The sequence below is a fragment of the Electrona antarctica genome (genome assembly GCF_951216825.1).
Source record: "Electrona antarctica genome assembly, chromosome: 24".
Lineage (NCBI taxonomy): Eukaryota > Metazoa > Chordata > Actinopteri > Myctophiformes > Myctophidae > Electrona > Electrona antarctica.
In genome coordinates this window covers 18,997,029-19,018,227 of record NC_136803.1, presented here as the reverse complement: position 1 = coordinate 19,018,227, position 21,199 = coordinate 18,997,029, and the positions used below count along the sequence as shown (strand labels likewise).

At 44.5% G+C, this 21,199-nt stretch overlaps 1 protein-coding gene across 1 annotated transcript; it reads right to left on the bottom strand.

Annotated features, from left to right (window-relative positions):
* Positions 1-289: 289 nt before the first annotated feature.
* rpgrb (retinitis pigmentosa GTPase regulator b) lies at positions 290-21,132 on the bottom strand. The gene is made up of 17 exons (XM_079495590.1): positions 20,998-21,132; positions 19,898-20,023; positions 19,263-19,355; positions 17,190-17,252; positions 16,703-16,861; positions 16,017-16,166; positions 15,493-15,651; positions 15,198-15,353; positions 14,664-14,788; positions 13,447-13,635; positions 12,571-12,745; positions 11,916-12,010; positions 10,435-10,494; positions 4,702-4,866; positions 3,396-3,444; positions 3,142-3,254; positions 290-2,543 (listed from the first exon to the last, which is right to left on the bottom strand). Exons 1-17 carry the CDS (start codon positions 21,026-21,028, stop codon positions 2,328-2,330), a joined length of 2,124 nt encoding a protein of 707 aa, XP_079351716.1. The 5' UTR covers positions 21,029-21,132; the 3' UTR covers positions 290-2,327.
* Between the last annotated feature and the right edge of the window lie 67 nt (positions 21,133-21,199).

Here is a 21,199-nt window from a genome sequence, read left to right as displayed (position 1 = left end):
AAAAAAGATATGCCAGCCAGGGACCCCCATTTTTACAGCTCTAGCGAGATTCTCAACCATTTTAATTTCAAGGACCCCCCCAGGTTGACATGCATTAGTCTACAGACCCCCATTTAATGGCATTTCTATCTCTGGGACCCCCAATTTATATTGTAAAAATCACACCCGTGTGAACTGAGTGGTGTAAGGTTTTATATAGCAAGATCAGCTGTGGTCTGACGTAATGTCTGACGTCCGATGTGAGGTATTATATAAGGTAAGGTATTATATAGCCTGATCAGCTCTGATCTGACGTAATGAAATCACACCCGGATGTGATTTCACAACTGGCTTTTTTTGTGCAGAAAAAATGACCATGGTTGCTACGGTCATCCAGTTCACCCGGGTGTGATTTAATTACGTCAGAAATTATTTTGAACATAGCAACCATGCTCATTTTTTTCTGCACACAAAAGCCAGTTGTAGGAGTGGTTTACACCACTCAAAAATCAATGTTAATTTAACTCTGAGGGTGTACAAATGGAACCAAATGGACCCGTTACAGAGCCATAAGTGTCCATTTGGTTCCAAACTATCATTTAGCTGGGGACCCCCTGGAACTCCCTCAAGGGCCCCTGGGGTCCCACTTTGGGAACCCCTGCCATGGAGGGTCTAGTAGTAGTGCACTGGTTCCCAAACAGTGGGTCGCACACACATTTTTATGGGTCCCTTCACCTTTTTGTTTCCTACTTTTAGTTTTTTAATTATTATTTCAAAACATAAAAAAAAACAAAAAAACATTCGCACAAAGGCAAACACTTTCATGAATTAAAAACTAAATTTAAATATATATATATTTTTGTCATTTTGACTTTGAACTAGGGGTGCAACACTTAACCCAACAAATCGAAAAGTTATTAGTTTGATTGCTAAAATAACAATCAAGTCAAATAATGTGTGACTCATTGTGAGCTTGTAGATTGGCTAAAATGGGACTCAAGGGGGTTGATCTAATTGATTTAATCAATTAGAACATGTTGATTCGTTGATGTATGTAAAAAAAATATAGAATTGTATATAAGATCACGCTTATCGGTTAATACTGTATGTAATCGGTAGAGTAATCGCCAATTTGCAGCCCTAGTATGATCTGTCCGCTGTTGAAGTCATTTAAGTATACTTTTAAGCTCCACAATGTGTCCAAAAATTTGTGCACTTTGCAAATACCCATAAAGCTTATTTTGTGGTTTTGTTCAAGAAGATCATTAAAACATTTTTTTTTAAATAATGAAACAAAATAAAGCCTGTGAAAAATGGGAGTATGTAGTGTACAGTCTGCAGTTAACCCATTTTGGGCGGGAACCCCTTTTGCCTTTTTAAGCATTGTGTTATACTTTAGCTATTGAAAAATAGCAGATCTACAAGCTCATAGCGCGGCACCAAGTGCCGCGATACGAGCTTGTAGGTCTGCTATTTTTGAAAAATCATGAAAATGTGGCGCAAATATTTGAATATATTCGTTCAGAGCGAGCGTTTTTAACTCAAATCTTTGCTTCTGGGATAGTCCTTGACATGAAAATGTTTGAGAACGACTGACATAGAAACATAGGGTTTTTCAGAAAACTCTCATGATTTAGAAGACATTTTGATGTTTTTGCCCCTCAGTCAAATCACCTACCACAGTCACATCTGCAACTACACTGGGACATATGTGATTGTCAGAGGTTATGAGGTTATATAAGTGACAATAAGATTCCTCTCTATTCCTTGGGTTTTGTATTCTGAAAAAGAAGATATGTTACGGTTTACACATATTTGGTAATCCTGAGCGGCTCATCATCGCCTCTTACTGACCAGACAGTAAGGTCTCAGTAGGATGATATTTGTTAGTGCACTGCATGCTTGCCCACATAAAAGGTCCCAATCTCTGGCCATGTCACATTACTAGGCGAACATTTCGCAACAAATAGGCACACAAGAGATTTGCCGTAGAGGGGGGAAAAAAAAGCATGGGTCAATTATGTTTAAGTGGTTAAAATGCAGAGAAGTAGGTTTTGGTAGGCTGGATCCTGCATGGCAGGTGATTGTTTCGTAGAGATTGAAGCAGAGGCGAGGAGTCAATAAATAGGTCACTTGTGAACAGATATAGTGGTTGACCGTTGAACAATATTAGTGGTTCATCTGAAACAAGGCACATTAAAAAGCGGCTTGCACGATACTGCACACGCCACTGGAACACAGAACGTTCCTGCAGTGCACGCTCATCTTTAGTGTATAGAACTGCAGTGCGAGAAAAAGCAGGTTCTTCTTCCGGTGTGGGTGGTGGGGGCGGGGGGGTGTTTTGCGTATCACAGCAAGGAGCAGGTCTCAGAGCGAGAGCGCGGCTGCTTGGCGTCAGAAGGTGGCGCCGCTTGCTCCGACGGGCCGCCCGGATTGGCCTCCGGTTTGCCGTCGAAGAACCCAGAGGGGCTCTGTTCTTCATGGACGGCCGCGTTCGCGCCGACGGTGGCCTTCTCATCCGTCCGCTTCGGTTTGGACAATGACAGCCGTCGGAACGAGAAGAGCTGAGGACAACGGCACATAAAAGATAGGGTTAGATATCTCCAAATACTAAAATACTAAGGGTTAGATATCTGCAAATACTAAGGGTTAGATTGTCTGCAAATACTGGGGGACAGAAGTCCAGCGCGGGGACATGCGATGCGATGCGAAAATGCAATGGTCCGACATGCGCTGCTCCCGTGCTTGCGGTTATGGTTAGGTATTGAGGTTTCGGATCAATAGTATGTCGGAACTAAAGCCGTCTCACGAGGAAAACGTAATAGTAGTTTCCATTATGGCAAATTGAAAATATCTTTCATACTTGACATTTAACCACTTTAACCCAGCATCCCTATTCTGGGGGGTTAAACTGAAGTCATATTGATAAATTCCAAATATCATCAAAGTACTCTGAGGCACCCCTGGACTTGTGTCACAGCACCCACTTTGAGAGCCACTGGTCTATAAACAGTCCGTACTCACGAGGTGAATTGTCTTTTAATTTTATTATTTAGCAGCAGTCTCTGACAAACACCCTTGTTTCGGCTACTCGTAATAGCCACTACTTGAGGCCATAAACATCAGGCGTGTGCCAATTTAATTTTGGGAACAGCCTCACACCTTTTTGCTCGACTGAGTTGTTGATTTGTCATCTGCTGTCCCATTGGCTGGTTTGCTGCTGATGTCTGCGTCTTCTGTGTCGATGGTACTGGGCCCCTCTGTGATCTCAGACTCTGTAGACATAACCAGATGTGTACAGGTACAGTATATGTAATAAATGGGCAGTTAATTTAGGAAACTTCACGGCATGAATCCTTTCTTCCCGACATGCAGGCAGCTTCCCACAAAACGACTGAGAACGCCTTCGAACTCACCTCTCGGCTCTCCGTCGGGTACGCATTCTTCTTTCAGCTCTTCGGTTTTCTGGAAATACAGGACATTACCTTTTAATTAAAAATAACAAGAACACTATAGGCATGCTTAGGTAAGCCATGAGTTTTTGGTCTTCAAAATAAGAGCTTTCTCCGAAAAGACGTGGCAAGGGGAGAACGGGGGCGAAAACAATCGTGCAGTGAATGATTATTTTAACAAACTAGCCATTGTAGGTGTGAATAAATGGAGCAATTGCATGACTTATTTGTCGACCTAAAATGTAACCAGCATTTTGTTGGGCTAAGCTTGTAGATCTGCTATTTTGGATACTTTTGTGTGACGCTGTGGTGCGCTCAAGTAGGGCATTAATTAAAAAATCACACCCGTGTGAACTGAGTGGTGTAATATAGCCTGTCTGACGTAATGAAATCATGTCTGACGTAATGAAATCACACCCGGGTGAACAGGGTGAACATAGCAACCATGCTCATTTTTTCTGCACTAACAAAGCCAGTTGTAGGAGAATCACACCCGGGTGAACAGGGTGAACATAGCAACCATGCTCATTTTTTCTGCACTAACAAAGCCAGTTGTAGGAGTGGTTTACACCACTCAAAAAAAGTAAAAAAAGTAAAATATGGAGATAAAGCTGTAGTGTGCTCAAGTAGGGCATTTATAGTAGAAATGCACCAAGTCTCTGTGTGTTTGACGTACGTCTGTAATCCACACAACTCGAGAACCGTTTGCACCGCCGACTTCAAATTCGACACACACGTTCCACACCCCCACAGGGAGTGCAGTGCCCGGTGCCGAGTCCGTCGTATAGCCGGTTGTCCAGAACCATTTATATAATGGTTGATGCCTACGGAAGCCTTTAACTTTGGTCCGGTTCCTATAGCAACGCCCCACCGTTCCAACTATGGGATTGCAAATATATTCACAGTGCAAAGCAGTTGAAAGGAGGATTTTCAAACTGCCATAAGTCGGATTCTTGGATCACTGTCCGTGGTGGATTTTCTGCCATCCACATTTCTGATTTAATGTGTGCCTTTGTACCATGACACTGCCGCCATGTAAACGCTTCTGACGAGAGGTAAAGAGTGTGTGCGTGTTCCAATGATACTAAAGTGTGTAGCGAGAGTGTGTGGGGGGCGGGCAAACTCCGACTTTTTAAAGTGAACGTGTATGCTGGCCCCTGGAACTGGGGTTCATGCTAACAGCTACCGGTAGAGAATAGATAGAGTTAAAAGAAGAAAAAATAAATAAATAAATAAAAATATGAAGATAAATCTGTGTGAAATGACATACGGTATTTACAGGACTGTGAGAGACCTCGTCCGCGTCCCCAATGGAACCGTCCAAACTCGGCGACGACCGCCCCTCCGTCACGGTAGATGTGTCCTTCTCCTTTCCCTCTTCCTGCTCCTCCTCTTCCTCCTCATCTTCATCCTTACTTTCCTGAGGTCTTAAATCCTGGGGGTGAAAAATCAAACTAGTCAGAGAAGTGACATAATGTGTGTGAATACCCTCGAAGAAAATCATTAGGTAGAGTGTGAGCTAAGGTTTTTCCAAGATTTTCAAATCTAACATTTTTCAAAATAATAATAATAAAAAAAACAAATCTATTAAAAAAAAGAAAAAGATCAATAAGCTCACAAGCTTAAAATGTTTTACTTTGAACACACAATATAATAGAAATACAAGGTCGCTAGAAGCTACAAGGACATCCATCTACAACACATATGGTTCCTTTACTGCCTGACAGGAGACTGGACTCAATGTACTTTCAATTCAACCGCTTTTCTATTTTTTTGTCACTCCGAGTTAAACGAACATTCAGGATTTTCTGTGTAGGAAGTGTGGATATTTTATATAAAAAAATAAATGTGTGGAATTGTACCTTTTAATGCTTTCCTGGAGAACCCAGGAAGAGTAGCTGCTGTTACATTACATTACAAAATAGATAAAGGTCCTCATGAATTTTATTTCGCCGATTATATGGGGTGATACCAGTCGAATCGGCTGGTTGAAAAGAAGGGCTGTCACAATTACAAATTTAGGTCAACAATGTCACACAAATAATTACGATTTTATTGTGTGTGTGTGTTTGTTTTTGTTTTTGAATATTCCATTTTTTAACAATGGAATATTACAATTTATATTTCTGTTGCCTTTTCGGCTTCGCAATCACAAATAATTGCACAGGGCAGATATGACAAATAACACAAATATACAAAGATTTTTTCTTTTCCAAAAATAGCGGAAATACTACAATTGTGATTACGATGATGTATTATAATTGTGACAGACAGGCCCAGCTGAATGTAGACTGAATCCAACCTTGAGCTCCACACTACAACAGTATACAGTATGTGTACAACATAAGGGATTGCTATGGATTACTAGTGGGATTACACACACACAGAGGGGGAGAGAGAGAGAGAGAGAGAGAGAGAGAGAGAGAGAGAGAGAGAGAGAGAGAGAGAGAGAGGGGGGGGATTACAGTGAATGGAGGGAGGGAGAATGAAAACAGGTCCCACCTCTGACTGGAACAGGCCAATGAAACGCTTAAAATAAGTCTGTTGAGTGACAGTCCACGGTGTGCTGACATTTCTAACAGCTTTAAAATGACTTGGAATACCTTAAAAGCAGGGGAGTCTAAGCTATATTATTATTATTATTAATACAAATGTTTTAGAACGTGTGGCATTTGTTGGTCATGGCCTGGGTAGTATGGCTGACTTGGTAGTATTAATGTAGCCTACTTCACAACAGCAGAGAAGACTTTTTTTTTAAATCAAATCTGAAACATTTATTGTAATGTAAAACGCAGGAAAGGAAAAGGTACATAAATAAAATAAACTGTAAAAATCATAAAATCATTGGGATTAATCATGATTGTATGAATACAGTTTAAAGGCAAGTTGTTAATAGATCAACCATAGGTGCATTAATGACATACTGTAGTTCAATGTTGAAAATGAGTGGTATTCCCTGTTAAGTGAATCAAGTAAACCCCAAAGGGTATTTCAAGAGATTAAAATACAATTGCAACAAACTACAACAACAATACGACAACAATAACCTCTCCAGTCCAAACACATCCAGTGTTCATTAAAAGAAAATGCAACGGCTATACAAATTTATAAAAATAATTAATAATGATAGTTTATACAACTAACCTTGTATCCAGAAATCTGTACATATGAATATTATTCACACACCAGTAGGTTGTCACAAAAACATGAATCATTGTGGTGTGGGTGGCCAGCCAACCCCAGACTCAGCCAACAATAGCGAGAAATTCGGCAGAAATTGTAAAAAAAAAAAAAAAAAAAAGAGTGAGTGAGTGAGTGAGTGTACCGGTATGTACAGTATATAAACATACGGTTTAATTGGTTAACGCACATCCAAGCGAAGCCTGACTGACCGTCGGTTCAAACGTCTCTCAGTCTGCCATTGATCCATTCTGTGTGAGAGCTGGCGAAAAAAAGGCAAGCATTTAATTCAGACGCAGGTACTGAGGTAAGACATCGTCCCAAAACTCCTCCTCCTCCTCGCCGGCGTCCTGGCCTTTGTTCCCGCCGGACCGCGGCTTGGAGGAGGACCTCGTAGTAGCAGATCTGCCGCTTTGTCTCGGGGCGTCGGAGGGCTTTTTTGTACTCTTCTTCACCTCCTCCTCCTCATCCTCCGATTCCGATTCATCTTCACTCTCCTCCTCCTCCTCCTCCTCCTTCTCACTCTCTTCCTCCTCGCTTTCTTCCTCCTCGCTCTCCTCTTCTTCTTCCTCCTCCTCTTCTTCTTCTTCCTCCTCCTCTTCTTCTTCTTCCTCCTCCTCCTCTTCAGCTTCCTCCTCTTCCTCCTCGGCCGCTTCCTCTTCGGCCTCTTCCTCTTCCTCCTCTTCCTCCTCCTCCTCACTTCCCACTTCGCTCTCTGCCTTCTCACTGCTCTCGCCCTCTTCTTCCACCTCACTTCCCTCCTCCTCCTCCTCCTCCTCCTCCTCTTCCTCCTCCTCCTCTCCTTCCACTGTCCCACTCTCCGCCTCGCTCTCTTTCCCCTCCGAGGAGTCTAAAGACTTACCCGTCGACTCGCTCTCCTCCTCCCCCCCACTCTCCTCCGCCTCGCTCTCCCCTTCCTCCTCGCCTTCCTCCTCATTCTCAGAATCCTCTCCCTTGCTCTCCATCTCGCTACTGGACGCTATCTCACTTTCCTCCTCCTCCTCCTCCTCTTCCTCCTCCTGCTCCTGGCTTACTTCGCTTCCTGTCCCACTTGTCTCGGATTCACTCACTCCCTCGCTTCCCGTTGTCCCCTCCTCCTCTTCCTCCTCCTCCTCCTGGCTTACTTTGCTTCCTGTCCCACTTGTCTCGGATTCACTCACTCCCTCGCTTCCTGTTGTCCCCTCTTCCTCCCCCTCCTCCTCCTCCTCCTCTTCGTCCACACCACTCTCAGATTTCGCCGTGGCGTCCGACCCATCGTCCTCCTGCTGCCCGTCGTCTCCCTTCGACTGGCTTCCTTCACTCTCTCCTCTGTCGCTCTCCTCTGCCTCGACTTCGCTAGTTTTCTCGTCTTCTTCTTCTTCTTCTTCACCTTCCTCCTCCTCCTCTGATCCTTGCGTCAGTGTGTCGGCGTCATCTTCGCTGTCCTCTGCTTCCGTTGCCGTCCCAGCGCCGGTCGCCTCCGACTCGGTGGCGGTCTCGCTCTCCGCCGCGCTCGTCACCTGCCCCCCGTCGCTTTCTTCCGCCTCCTGTTCGTCCTGGTCCTCCGTCGCTGTGTCGGCGATGCTACCCTCCATGTTCTCTTCCCCGCTTTCGTCCCTCTCCTCCTCCTCCTCTTCTTCTTCTTCCTCTTCCTCCTCATCCTCCTCCTCCTCCCCAGAGTCACTCTGTTCGGGACTGTCTCCTGGCGGTATGACTTTGATGCTAACAGCGGTCTTCCTGCCGTCTTCAACGGCTAATGAACGGGACTCGGAGTCTGAATCCTCGCCGGGCAATTGTTCGGATTTGGACTCTGGCTCCTCGCTCTGTGAGTGTTCGGACTTGGACTTGGAGTCGGTCTCTGCGGCGGATCCGTCGGAGGGGATGGGTGACGGGGAAGCGAAACCGCCGACGGCTGTTACCTCTCTGAGCAACGCCGAGCCGGCTGCCAGCGACGTCGCGGCTGCCAGCGAGGACGCGGCCGCGATGAGGGCGAGCTTCGCCATCCCGTCGGGTTTTCGTTCAAACTCTGCTTGCGCCTCACTTTCACTTTCAGAGTGAGCGTCTTTCATGGCTCGAGCCTCTTTTATGTTTGTCTCATTCTTAGATTTTTTGGGATCTTTCGTTAGGGCTATTTTCCCTTTAGGTTTGGAGGTCTTTTTGGACTTCCTTTGGCCTTTGGAAAGGGTTTGCGGACTCTCCGAGCTGCTTGCGTGATCCAAAGAATCACTTGGATCAAGAGCGTTAGCGTCTACACCACCTTGTTCATAAGAGAATGCAACTCCTTTGCCTTTTACTTTAATCGGCTTGGTCTCACTCTGCACTAGCTGACCTTTCACCTCTTTGGGTTTAGACTTTGTCTTTTTGCGCCCTGAACTCGGACTGTGAGCAGAGCTCTCCTTGACCCTTCCTGGCTGCTTCACAACCTCAACCTGTTGGCCTGTTTTCACCTGCACTGACCTGGGCTGTGCTTGGGCCTTAACTTTGCTAACGTCATTCTCCTTACCGCCTGCTCTGCTTGGGGACGACGCCTCACGACCCTGTGGCTTCCGGCTGCGGCCAGCAGGGCTCTCTGCCACAAGCGAACGGGGACTGAGCTCCGCCCTGCGGGGGGACGACGGTGTCGAGGAAACAAGCCTCTGCCGCGGGAGCTTCTCCTCTGCTCGGCTCAGCGACGACGCCCCGCGAACCGGTGTCTTCTGGCGTCCAGGGCTCTGCACTGCGAGCGAGCGGGCACTCTGGCTCCGCGGGAGTTCAGTCGCCCTCTGCGGGCTGAGCGCCGCCCTCCTGGGGGACGAGGGCGTCGAGGAGACGCGCAGCCCCTTCTGCGGGGAGAGCTTTTCCTCTCCTCTTTGAGGGGACGACGACGGCCCGCGACCCTGTGCCTTCTGGCGACCGGGGCTCTGTGCCGCGAGCGAGCTCTGGCTCCGCGAGAGTTCGGTGGGCAACAACGCCCGCTGCGGGCTGAGCCCCGCTGCTCTCCGGGGGGACGAGGACGCAGAGGAAACGCGGCCCTGCTGTGGGAGCTTTTCCTCTCCTCTTTTAGGGGATGCCTTCTGGCGGCCAGGGCTCTGTGTCGCGAGCGAGCTCTGGCTCCGTAAGAGTTCGGCGGGCTGCGTCGGTCGCGGGCTGAGCTTCCCCCCCCTCCGGGGGGACGAGGACGTGGACGAAACGCGCCCCTGCCGCGCGAGCTTCTCCTCTCCCTCTTGGCTGTCCTTCACGGACTCCCCTTCCGTGGCCTTACCGTGCTTACCCTTCCTCTAATCCCAAATGTCAGAAAGCATGAAGAAAAGAATAGGAGAGGAAAGGAATGTAATTAGAATGGAAATGAATAGAAAAGCAGCATGAGACAGTGAACCAAAAAGACAAAGAATAGGAGAGTCAGAAATGTAACTTAGAAGTACAACTAAGGCATAGATAGAGCGAGGATAGAGAGCGTAGAGTGACAGGTGAGAGGCTGGTATGATATGATAAATGATAAAAATTTTACAATTTTCATACAGTGACGTGTGAATTACGTTCACGGCTTATTTATAACTTTCATATTAGCAAAGATTCAGAAGCTGGTAAAACAATAGTGTATAAATGAGTCATGGGAAAAAAAGAAAGTAAAATGTATGGCATGAGCTGTGTCACTATGAATAATGTATATCTGATATGCACCAACCTGATGAGAGTTTATGACGATATGGCGAGATTGATAAAAAAGATTAAAAAAATAAGGACGCTCGCACACTGAGGGCTCCGATGCTATGATGATAGATGCCTTTATTGCACCATACGGTGACTGTGATGTTTCCAGCACAAAGCTCTTCCTCAGACCGATATGGTGAGATTGTTCAGTTACCTTTTGAATAGGGGACAAAGTGAGGGTCTTGTCACCAGGGTCCACTTTCATCATGTGTGTCTACAAGGGGGAAACAAAATCACAGCAATGTCGTTTTTAGTTGACCCCATTAAAGGTATATTCAGTGATTTCATTACTTATTTTTTCTTATTTTTTGGATAATCCTCCCTACTATAAAGTGTGCTGACCATATAAGGAGTTCCTCCCTGTCCCCAGTGAGCCCCTGGGGTCAAAAAACCCTAGTTTCGGTTTGGGCTTTGGGTGGCAAAGCCTTCATCCAATCAGGATGAGAGGGGCCTTCCTCCAATCACGATCGAGTGGGGCGGGCCTTGGTGCACGTGCTGTTGGTCTGTTGTACTTCCCCCACTGTAGAGCGTGTGCATGTGCACATCTTGTTACCGGGGCGGACCAGGTTTTTTCCAAATCACCCAAATCACTGAATGCTCCTTTAAGACCTGAGACCAGATTCTAAAAAATCTTCTAAATCCTAAATGTTTTCTGAAAAACCTATGTTTCTGTGTCGGTGGTGCTCAACCATTTTCATGGCAAGGACCCCCAGAATTATCTGAATTTGGCCGCGGACCCCCATCTGAAAATATGCTGTTCCAGGGAACCCCCCAGAAGCAAAGATTTGAGTTAAAAAAACGTTCGCTCTGAAAGAATATGTATTCAAAATCTGTGCCACATTTTCACAATAAAATAAAAAAAGCAGGTCTACAAGCTATCGCACTGAGCTTGTAAATCTGCTATTTTTCAATAGCTAGTTTAAAATAATGGTTAAAACACCAAAAGGGGTTCCCGTCCAGAATGGGTTAAGACCTGAGGAAGAGTCTAAAAGTACCTTCTAAATCCTAACAGCTTTCTGACAAACGTATGTCTATGTCAGTGGTGCTCAAACCTTTTCATGTCAAGGACCCCCAAAATGTATTTGGTCGTCGACCTCAGAACCTTAATTTTTTCCCCCCCAGGGAAACCCAGAAGTCTGTATATGTGCTATTTTTGAATCGCCAAAGTATAACAACAATGTTTTTATTCTATAGCTAAAATGACACAAATGCTTTCCCAGTTTTAATGGGTTCATTTCGAACACTGAACAAAATTAACTAGCTCTCTCGCTAATAATTTGGGGACGGCCCCCCTCCCGATCCCCACTTTGGGGAACCACTGCATTGATTTGCTTTGATGCTTTGAAGATTATGTGACGTGATTTACCATATTTATTTTTTCTTCAATTTTTATCCCACGATTTTTTCACCCAGTGCCAATTATCTAATGTAATCCTGGGTGCTACACTTCCTCTGCCAACCTGGGGGGGGGCAGCGGACTGACCTCATGCTTCCTTCTATGCATGAGGAGGAGTCCAGGCTGCTTCTTTTCACCCGAGAGGGGGGAGTTTCCCCAGGCTGGACGTAGTGCGCGGAAGGAACACGTTATTTTCCGACCAGTTCCTTCCTAGTTTAGAGACCAGGATTGTGACTTACCATATTGAGGAAATCTGTGGTGTCTCCGAGGTCTTTAACACTGTCAGTGTCAGTGGGGCTGTCCACAGCGCTGTCTCTCTCATGCTGCTCTGGCTCTGCCACCACACACACACACACACACAACAGGATGACATTTCACATGATCACTTTAGCTTTAGCCCAGTGGTTTTCAACCTTTTTCATGTCAAGGCCCATTATTTAATGTATTACTTGGTACCATAGGAGAGATAACAGGCAAACGTTGAATTGTGTAGACTTAAATTCAGTATTGCAGAAGTTTAACAATAATGTAAATCAATTTCATTCATTCATTTTACGCTCTCAAGAGCTAAAAATCTATAAGGGTCCATTTGGTTACCACTGTTTTAGACCAGGGCCTCTCAAAGTGGCACAAAGAGGAGGCAAATACGATATGCCGCAGCCTAAGCCATTAATTAACCTGTGTCTTTTTAGATTTAATTTTTTTAGATGTACAAGCTCATAGATGAGCTTGTATATCTGCTATTTTACAGTTTTGAAAATCTTTGAATATATGAATTTGTAAAGCAAACATTTTTAACTCAAATCTTTGCTTCTGGGAGTCCCTGGAACAAAATATTCGGCGGCCAAATACATAATAATCTTGGGTGGTCCCAAGTATGAGGTAGGTAGCTACCATGGCCTTTTGACACGGCGTTCCTCTTTTGCTGGCGAGTGGCGTTGGGCGACTTTTTGGGCGTCAGGCGTGGCAGGGGCACCCTGGGTGGCATGGTCTGGCTGAGGTAGTCGCCAGCGGTCACGCTGACAGGAAGGGTGTTGAACATGGCACCAAACTGGTCCGGGGACCGCTCCTGTGAAAGGAAGGTTGTGCGTTAACAGCAATATATTGATTTTATATTGGTATTGTGATAGACTAGATATCGTCTGTTTCCTGCATGGTTTTAAAGCTAGATTATATACTTTCACAAAATTTCAACAAGTTCCCCCGACGACTACAACCAGTGACTACAACAACATGGCGTAAAGTTATTTCCGCTCCGGACTGGATCGGAAACACCGAAAATGACATTGATCCCCGCAGACTAATACAGTGACCAGTGTTGAATTCGTCAACTAAAACTAAGACGAAAAATGTTCGTCGACTACCTTTTTCCACTGACGAAAACTAAATGGAAACTAAATAAAAACTCAGCTATGATGACTAAAACTAAGACTAAATATTTTGACAATTTCGTCAACAAAAAAAAACTAGACTAAAATGTTAGGAAGGGACTAGTGGACAAGAGATCCAATATAAGTAATTTTACACTTGGTTGCATGCTGAAAATAGCAGATCTACAAGCTCACTATTTTCAGCAAATGTAGAAACGCCTGCCAAAATAAATTTTAGTCGACTAAATCACCTGTAGATTTAGTCCAAATTAGTCTAAAACTAGACTAACACTAAAACATTCCGGGAGACTAAAATGTGACTAAAACTAAATGAAACCTATTCAAGAGACTGTGAGACTGTCAAAATGTGCTGCCAAAAACAACAGTGAAAGTGACCCACCCTCTCCCTCCGGCGGACCCTGGCCGAGAGGCCCCTCTCCAGGGTGGAGGTGGCGGCCGCGTCCCCCAGAAGCTCCTGCCTCTCCATGTAGTAATTGGCCACGCAGTCGTCCTCCTCCAACGTCAGCTCTCCGCTCTGCTCGTCCCGCGGCTGGGCCAGCACCACCATGTGACAGCCGCCACACATCACCTGCCATGAGAATAATAATAATCATAATCATAATGGGTTTTACTTATAATGCACTCTACATTCGTGAAAATGCATAATGCAAATGCATAATGTATTACATAAAAAAAGAAGAACCATCACACCACTAAAAACCATCTAAGAAACGGAAACACATTTAAAACATGTGTGTTTATTTATTTCATAGTATATTTAAATAAATGCCGGACAAAGTACAAATTTCCATTTGTTTAATGGCACACATCAAAAAAGGACCGCTTACGCGTTCCGGTTATGGGCCTTTATCAGAACATTCACATCTAGTGAATTCAAGTCAGACTTTAAGTCAAATACCACCATGAATATTTTAATCTTTCATCTTTCTGACCATACACAACTCAATCAAATCGAATGCAGCTCAGAACGTAGATGGCACTTTTAAAGATAATGGTTGAATTGACCTATAGCTAAGCCCCTCCCCAAACTGCTATGGTCCAAACACAGCTAAGCATAACATGGGTATAGACAAACCTCTCCACCAATAGTTTTCCTATATGATAAAACATTGTTTTAAAAAAGAAATGTCACACACTTATTTTTCCAGGGTATATGGCAGGCCTTGTTGAAGGATTTGGAAGAGATTTTGAAGGTCTGGTTCCAAAAATGAACCAGTATTTAATGTAAAATCCATGATATTTACATTGGAATGTATGAGCCCGGCTGGAAAGTGTCCAAGTGGAAGTGTCTAAGTGGGTGAGGGCAGGGCTTAGCTAAAGGTGAATTCCCACTGGGAGGAGAGGGGGGCTAACCTGACTCCGCCAGATGGGGCAGCAGAGAGTACACTGGGTTCCCCCCTCCTGCTCCCATCTGGGAACTCTCAGGCAGACTTGATGCCCGGCCACAAAACGGCCTGGCCAATCAGCAGCAGCTATCCCGCCTCTAGCTGCTGCTGATTGGCCAGGCCGTTTTGTGGCCGGGCACTTGTTCTAGAAATGGCATCTACGATTCAATGAAATGGCATAAATAAATGGAGCAAGTATGTGGACACCCACCGACTGGACGTTGTACTTGAGGAAGCGAGGACAGACGGTTGGTTTGAACTGATTGGTGAAGTTCTCCTCTCCGAGGCCCAGCTTGCCGTGCCTCCCGTCTCCAAACGTATACAGCAGGCCGCCGTCTGGAACCCACGGTAACAACAACGCATCATCAGTCACACTGGGACGAGACACCGAATGCATGATGCAACCATGTGATCGTACTGTAGCTGGGCCTATATGTATGCAGTGTATTGACCAGGAGAGTCACTCTATACGTTGTTATACATTTAACCCATTTAGGACTGAGGCCGATTCTAAACAAAATGTCTTCTAAATCCTAAAAGTTTTCTGGAAAACCAAAGGCACCCAACAAAGCTGGTTGCACCACGGTGCACAGCTTCCGTGGTGGTGGGCACTGGGCAGGGACTTTACCACTGTGTCACCCGAGCGTCGAAGAATGCTCACATTTTAAAAGAAAGGTTTGTCCAAAAAAAAGCTGACCAATTTCATGAAGCAACACGTTGTGAGGCACGTTTTTGCACGTATTACCTGTGATGACTGCAGTGTGGTTTTCCCCACAGTCGACGTGGCACACTCTGCTTTTCCTAAAATGCTCGACGGCGCGAGGCACCTGTGACTCAAAGATAAACGTCCCGTGGCCCAACTGGCCGAACTGACCCAGGCCGAACGTGTACATGTCGTCATCTGAAACAACAGAAAACAGGTCGAAAGGTTTTGTCATTATACAGTCTGTGGGAAAGGGAGGCCTCAGGGAGCATTTTGCTGGTCGCTGGGGCAGAGGTAAATTAGGCAACACCATACATCTTGAAGGGGCAACACGCACCTGTGAGTGCCACGGTATGCCCACCGCCGCACGCCACCTGTTTGACTCTCTCTGCGATGGTCCTCACCAGCTGTGGTTTCCGATGGCCCATCAGCTGATCATTGTCCAGGCCCAGTTTGCCACTGTCACGTTCCCCGAATGTGTACAAATCCCCGTCGACTGGCAAAAACACAGGAATATGAGCAAAGTGTTGAGGAAAGAGGGAGGAACATTCAAAGACTAAGCACAGCGAGCCGTGGTGGCAGCCTCTCCTCCACTAGGTATTCCTAAGCATAACCTCAGTAAAACTATACCTAATTCATAAACTTAACCTCAGTAAAACTATGCCAATACATAATGTTATATTCCTAAACTTTACCTAAGTAAAACTATGCCTAACGGACCCAAAACGTATTCCTAACCTTAACCTCAGTGAAAAGAATACAAGAATACAAGAACCGCAGAATACAAGAACCGAGTGGTCTGTGAACAAAATGGGGGCGAGTGAGTTTTGGGGGCGAGACTTCCGGTTACCCTCTACTCACCTGTGACAAAGGCAGAGTGGTAGTACCCACACGACACCCAGGCCACCGGTTGGCCCACGTTGACCTCCCGCGGGGCGATGGCGTTGGTCTCTTTACCCAGACCGATTTGTCCCTCTGTGTTGTCACCCCACATGAACAGCTTCCCACTCTCTTCAAGACAGAGCAGAGGTCAAATTGATTTAATACGTCTAATGTTAAAACACTATATAGCAGCGTATCCATATTGAAAGGAAATGTTACTTAAAATACATTAACATTTGTTAGAACCTTGGTTCATGTTGCTAGCTGTATATCGTTATATCAGCCTTGACGCAAGTTCACTAGCGCAACAAAATTCAATAGGTCACCAAACAAGATAATTTTAGTTTTTATCTATATTTGCAGAATCTGTTTTGTTATCGTTCATTTATATTCAGATCCGGCCATGAATTACCAGTGAAACAATCAAATAAATAATCATATTTGAACCGGGAAGCACTTGTAGGTGAAAATCTCACAACTCACAACACCTCGCAGTGCGAGGAGTTGTGAGTTTGTAGATTGGCTATTTTCGCAGTGTTTGCCTCTTTCTTGCGTAATATTTGCGATAATTGCGTTGCACATTAAACTAATCATCTGGGGATCCCCCCAAAAACCCGCCCCCCAGTGCGGGAACCACTGATCATTGTCACTGGAGTGAGTCTTACCAGTGAGAGCAGCAGAAGTGTTCGAACCCGCAGCGAGCATTTTGATTGGTCCGCGCTTGCCGAAAAAGTCAACCAACTGGAAGGACGTCCTCTCCTCGCAGTCGCCAAGGCCCAGCTGGCCCTCATTATTCCCACCTGTGGTGTATAGGTTTCCCTGAGCTATATGTACACGCACAGCGTGCACCGCAACGCGCACACACACACACACACACACACACACACACACACACACACACACACACACACACACACACACACACACACACACACACACACACACACACACACACACACACACACACACACACACACACACACACACACACACACACACACACACACACACACACAGTAAGAGAGTGACCTCTCTTGTACATACGAAAACAAATTATCTAAAAATACAGGAAATTGTTATTTCTGTGTCCCGTTTCTAAGAATTATAAAAATACCGTATGTCTATTATGTACATCTGATTTCCAATACAAACCTGTGTAGATAATTGAGTGATTCCTTCCACAGGACACGAGGCGCACTTTCTCAGACTTCAGAGCTGTTGAAATAAAGTTTTAAAAATACCAGTTTGTTATCTTCAGTGAGGGAAGAATGAGGAATGACAGCGTAAAATGACAATCGCTTTTTAATTGCCATTAAATTGGAAATTTTAATTCACTGCTTTATCCGTACTGGCATAATCCCTGCGACATACTAGCCTCATGTCCAAGGGTCTGTACTTATATACTGGCATAATATGGTATGTCTTTCCATTATTATGTGGTTGGTAGATTAGTACAGTGCTGAGCTGATACTGTACCATGAACTGTAGGTAGAGTTTATTCTCGAAATTACACTAAGTAGTAATTAAACTAATTTTCAGTGTCGTTGAGTAATACAATATCAATTTCAGGAGGACAACCCTTTAAATTAATAACAGCAGTAGCTTCTTCCGCCCAAAGTCTTGGGAGTTCCTCCATCTCTAGATTAAGATAGATTATGGACCGTACAGATTGAGATTACTGTAGTAACAAATAAGGAGCTTGATCACATGCCAACCTAAACAGTTCAATATTGACCTTCACTCAGAGACAGAGGCCAATGGGTATCATTAAAGCAGTGGTTCCCATAGTGGGGTCCTGGGACCCCTAGGGGTCCTTGAGGGAGTTCCAGGGGGTCCCCAGCTAAATGATAGTTTGGGACTAAATGGACCCTTATGGGTCTGTAACCAAATGAAACCAAACGGGCCCGTTGCACTCTCAGAGTTAAATTAGCATTGATTTTACACAATATAAATTGAGGTCCCAGAGATAGAAATGCCATTAAATGGGGGGTCCGTAGACTAATGCATGTCAAACTGGGGGTCCTTGAAATTAAACGGGTTGAGAATCACCGTTAGAGCCGTAAAAATCTTCTCTTATGGGGGTCCCTGGCATATCTCTTCAAATGGGGGTCCGCAGCCTGATTAGTGTCAATTTGGGGGTCCTTGACATGAAGAAGTTTGGGAATCACTGCATTAAAGCACACAAAGTGCCAGAATTTGAACACATAAGGCTACACTATATACACGCAGCAGTGGCTACACGTTTCAAAGCTAAAGAAGCATCCTGCCTAACCCATTCTGCCAAAAACTGAATTCAGTAGAGTAGTGTTTGCTATTAAATCCTGCATACTCCTGTCCCTATCGGACACCCCTTTAAACAACTTTAACACCGGCATTCCTATTTTCATTCATTACAGGCAAATAATTTGGCAATAATTTGCTGATGCGACACGTTGTGAGCTTATAGTGTGGCCATCTTCGTCATGCGACACCATACGACAAAGTATAAAATAGGCAGGGCTTTAGCCGTTTTTTCCCCCGTGCTTCATCAAGAAATGTCCAAGACAGTAGGGAGGCAGTAGGTGTTAACAACAATAATTATCGACTAAAATGACATGACACCTTGGGGACGAGGTAAAGGTGTCCTAACTGATTCAGCAGAATACCTTCTAACAAAATTCACTGCTGTGGGGGAAAAAAGCATGCCTTTTCAGAAAAATCACACCCGTGTGAACTGAGTGGTGTAAGGTCTTATATAGCCTGTCTGACGTAATGAAATCATGTCTGACGTAATGAAATCACACCCGGGTGAACAGGGTGAACATAGCAACCATGCTCATTTTTTCTGCACTGAAAAAAAACCCTGTTCACCCGGGTGAACAGGGTGAACATAGCAACCATGCTCATTGTTTCTGCACAGACTAACAAAGCCAGTTGTAGGAGTGGTTTACACCACTCAAAAAAAGAAAGAAAGAAAAGAAAACCATTCGTATTATAATCTTTTGCCTGACAGCCATGTGTTTGATTTTGTGAAACCTGACAGCAGGTCAAGAGCCCGGAAGATTGTAATGTTCTAATGTAAATGGAGGACCATGTTTTCTAGGAAATTCCTCTTAACTAGCCTCTCAACTGCCGGAAAGCATCTGTTGGTGGCAATGCTTGATGGAAAACGGGGGCTGCCCTTTCTCTTTCTTTCTTTTACTTCAAAAGTGGATTAGTGGAAATAGGAGCTATTTCAGGACCAACCTTTCACACAAGTGGGTTTATTAACGCTGGATTTGGATCCCAAACCAAGCTGGCCCCAGTTGTTACTGCCAAACATGAAGAGCTTCCCGTTTTCTGTGCAAATAAGATCAGAAGAACAAGAGTCACACGGTTTACTTTGTTGTCCTTTTTGGTAGCAATTGCCAATACAGTACGTACTGTAAAAGTGATCTATACAGCAAAGATAAACGGACGGTAATTTAGCCCTGACAAAAGGTACTGTATGCTAGCAACAGAAAAATAAATAAAAAATAAATAAAAAATGCATTTTCGGCCTATTCGGTTTCGGCCCGAATAGGCAGAAAATATATCACAGAATAGTGTATGCAATTAATGCATTCAAAAGAGCTGAATGTTTTATGGACCCATAATAGTGATTATTATTTAATAATTAAATTAAATTTTGCCATAACCATTTATTTTGCCATAAATCAGGTAGCTTTAAGGTACGGCCATGACAGCAACGGTAGGAAAAAATATAATATTAATCATATTCGGATATTCGGTATTCGGTTTTCGGCCAACTGTTTCCTATATTCGGTATTCGGTTTCGGCCAAGAATTTCCCTTTCGGTGCATCCCTAAAAAAAAATCACATTGAATAACCCTAACCCTTACCTGTTAATAATGCTGTATGCTCATCCCCGCATGCAATCTTGAGGGGTACATCATTTTTCAGCCAAAATTTACTGGGGATGTTGTCAGCAAATTTGCTCTTTCCAAATGTGAAGACGGCACCCGATTCTGAAAGGAAAACACCACACATGGAATCACATCAAATGAACAACTAACTAGTACTAAACCAGTGGTTCTCAAATGTTTTCATTGTCCCCTGGGGGTCCCCTCCCCTGGGGTCCCCTCCCCTGGGGGTCCCCTCCCCGGACCGCAATTTGAGAACCAATGTAACTAGACCATAGCAAGCGTATATGCTCATACCCCCTGCATAGTCAGTGCCTCAATTCGGCCACCCCAGAAAGAATACGCCACACAGCAAATAAAATACATGAATATTGATATGTTGAGACATAAAGTGGAGATGACTATTGGTGTTTCAATAACATATTTACACAATTGTTTTATGTATTTAATAAATAATACTCAGTAATGGCTAATTGGGTAAAAACAAATGGAACAGCTATAACAGTACTATAACAGTCAGGAAAGACCAGAAACTTTACTGTAGAATAAATGAGGCTTATTAATGGGCTCATGGCCATGCAGGAAAAAGGCAACACTAAAATCACAATGTTAGGTAAACTCAAAATCCCAGACAGCATCTACAGGTATACGATAGTCTTGATCCAAACCTAATCTAGTCACATATGATATATCACAACATCAATATAATGTACACATTGCCCCAGCCAGCTGGTTTTGAAGTTTACTTTTTTCAACTGAACATGAAAGACTTTTGCCTTTTTTTTACTGCATTGGCAATGGAAATGTATGCATTCCATGTTGTCAGCAAAGCAAGTCGTGTCGGCCAGCTACAGACACAATAAATACTACAAAAGGATGATAGGATTAGGAGGCGATCATGTGCCACACACAGTGACACACTGGTACGTTTAAAAACATACATTTGACTGAACTGTTGCTAGTAGCAACCAAGCTAAAGGCGAGGCTACCATTCTAGCCAATCCTGTGAAATAATTAGACCATTCGAATCAAAACGCAATAATTACAATTAAACACTGTGACAATGTGAGCATGTTTACCAGGTATATCCTCGTCCGTCTCTCCTGCCATCGTGGTGTGTGTGTGTGCTGATAATCCTCTTTCTGTCTGTGTGTGTGTGTCTGCCTGCCTCTCATCCACACACACACACACACACACACACACACACACAGAGATGCTGCCTGCTGCTGTACGACCGTGGGCGTGGCCTCGCTTGTTTTTGCCTGAAACAACCCGGAAGTA

What these genes read in the sequence shown, in the direction of transcription:
- rpgrb (XM_079495590.1), bottom strand. Translation starts at nt 21,028, where the DNA reads ATGGCAGGAGAGACGGACGAGGATATACCTG. An exon ending in GACGGACGAGGATATACCTG is followed by an intron (nt 20,024 to 20,997) that starts GTAAACATGCTC and finishes TTTTCCTTTCAG; the next exon opens with AATCGGGTGCCGTCTTCACA. An exon ending in CGCCGTGTCAAAAGGCCATG is followed by an intron (nt 12,011 to 12,570) that starts GTAGCTACCTAC and finishes GTGTGGTGGCAG; the next exon opens with AGCCAGAGCAGCATGAGAGA.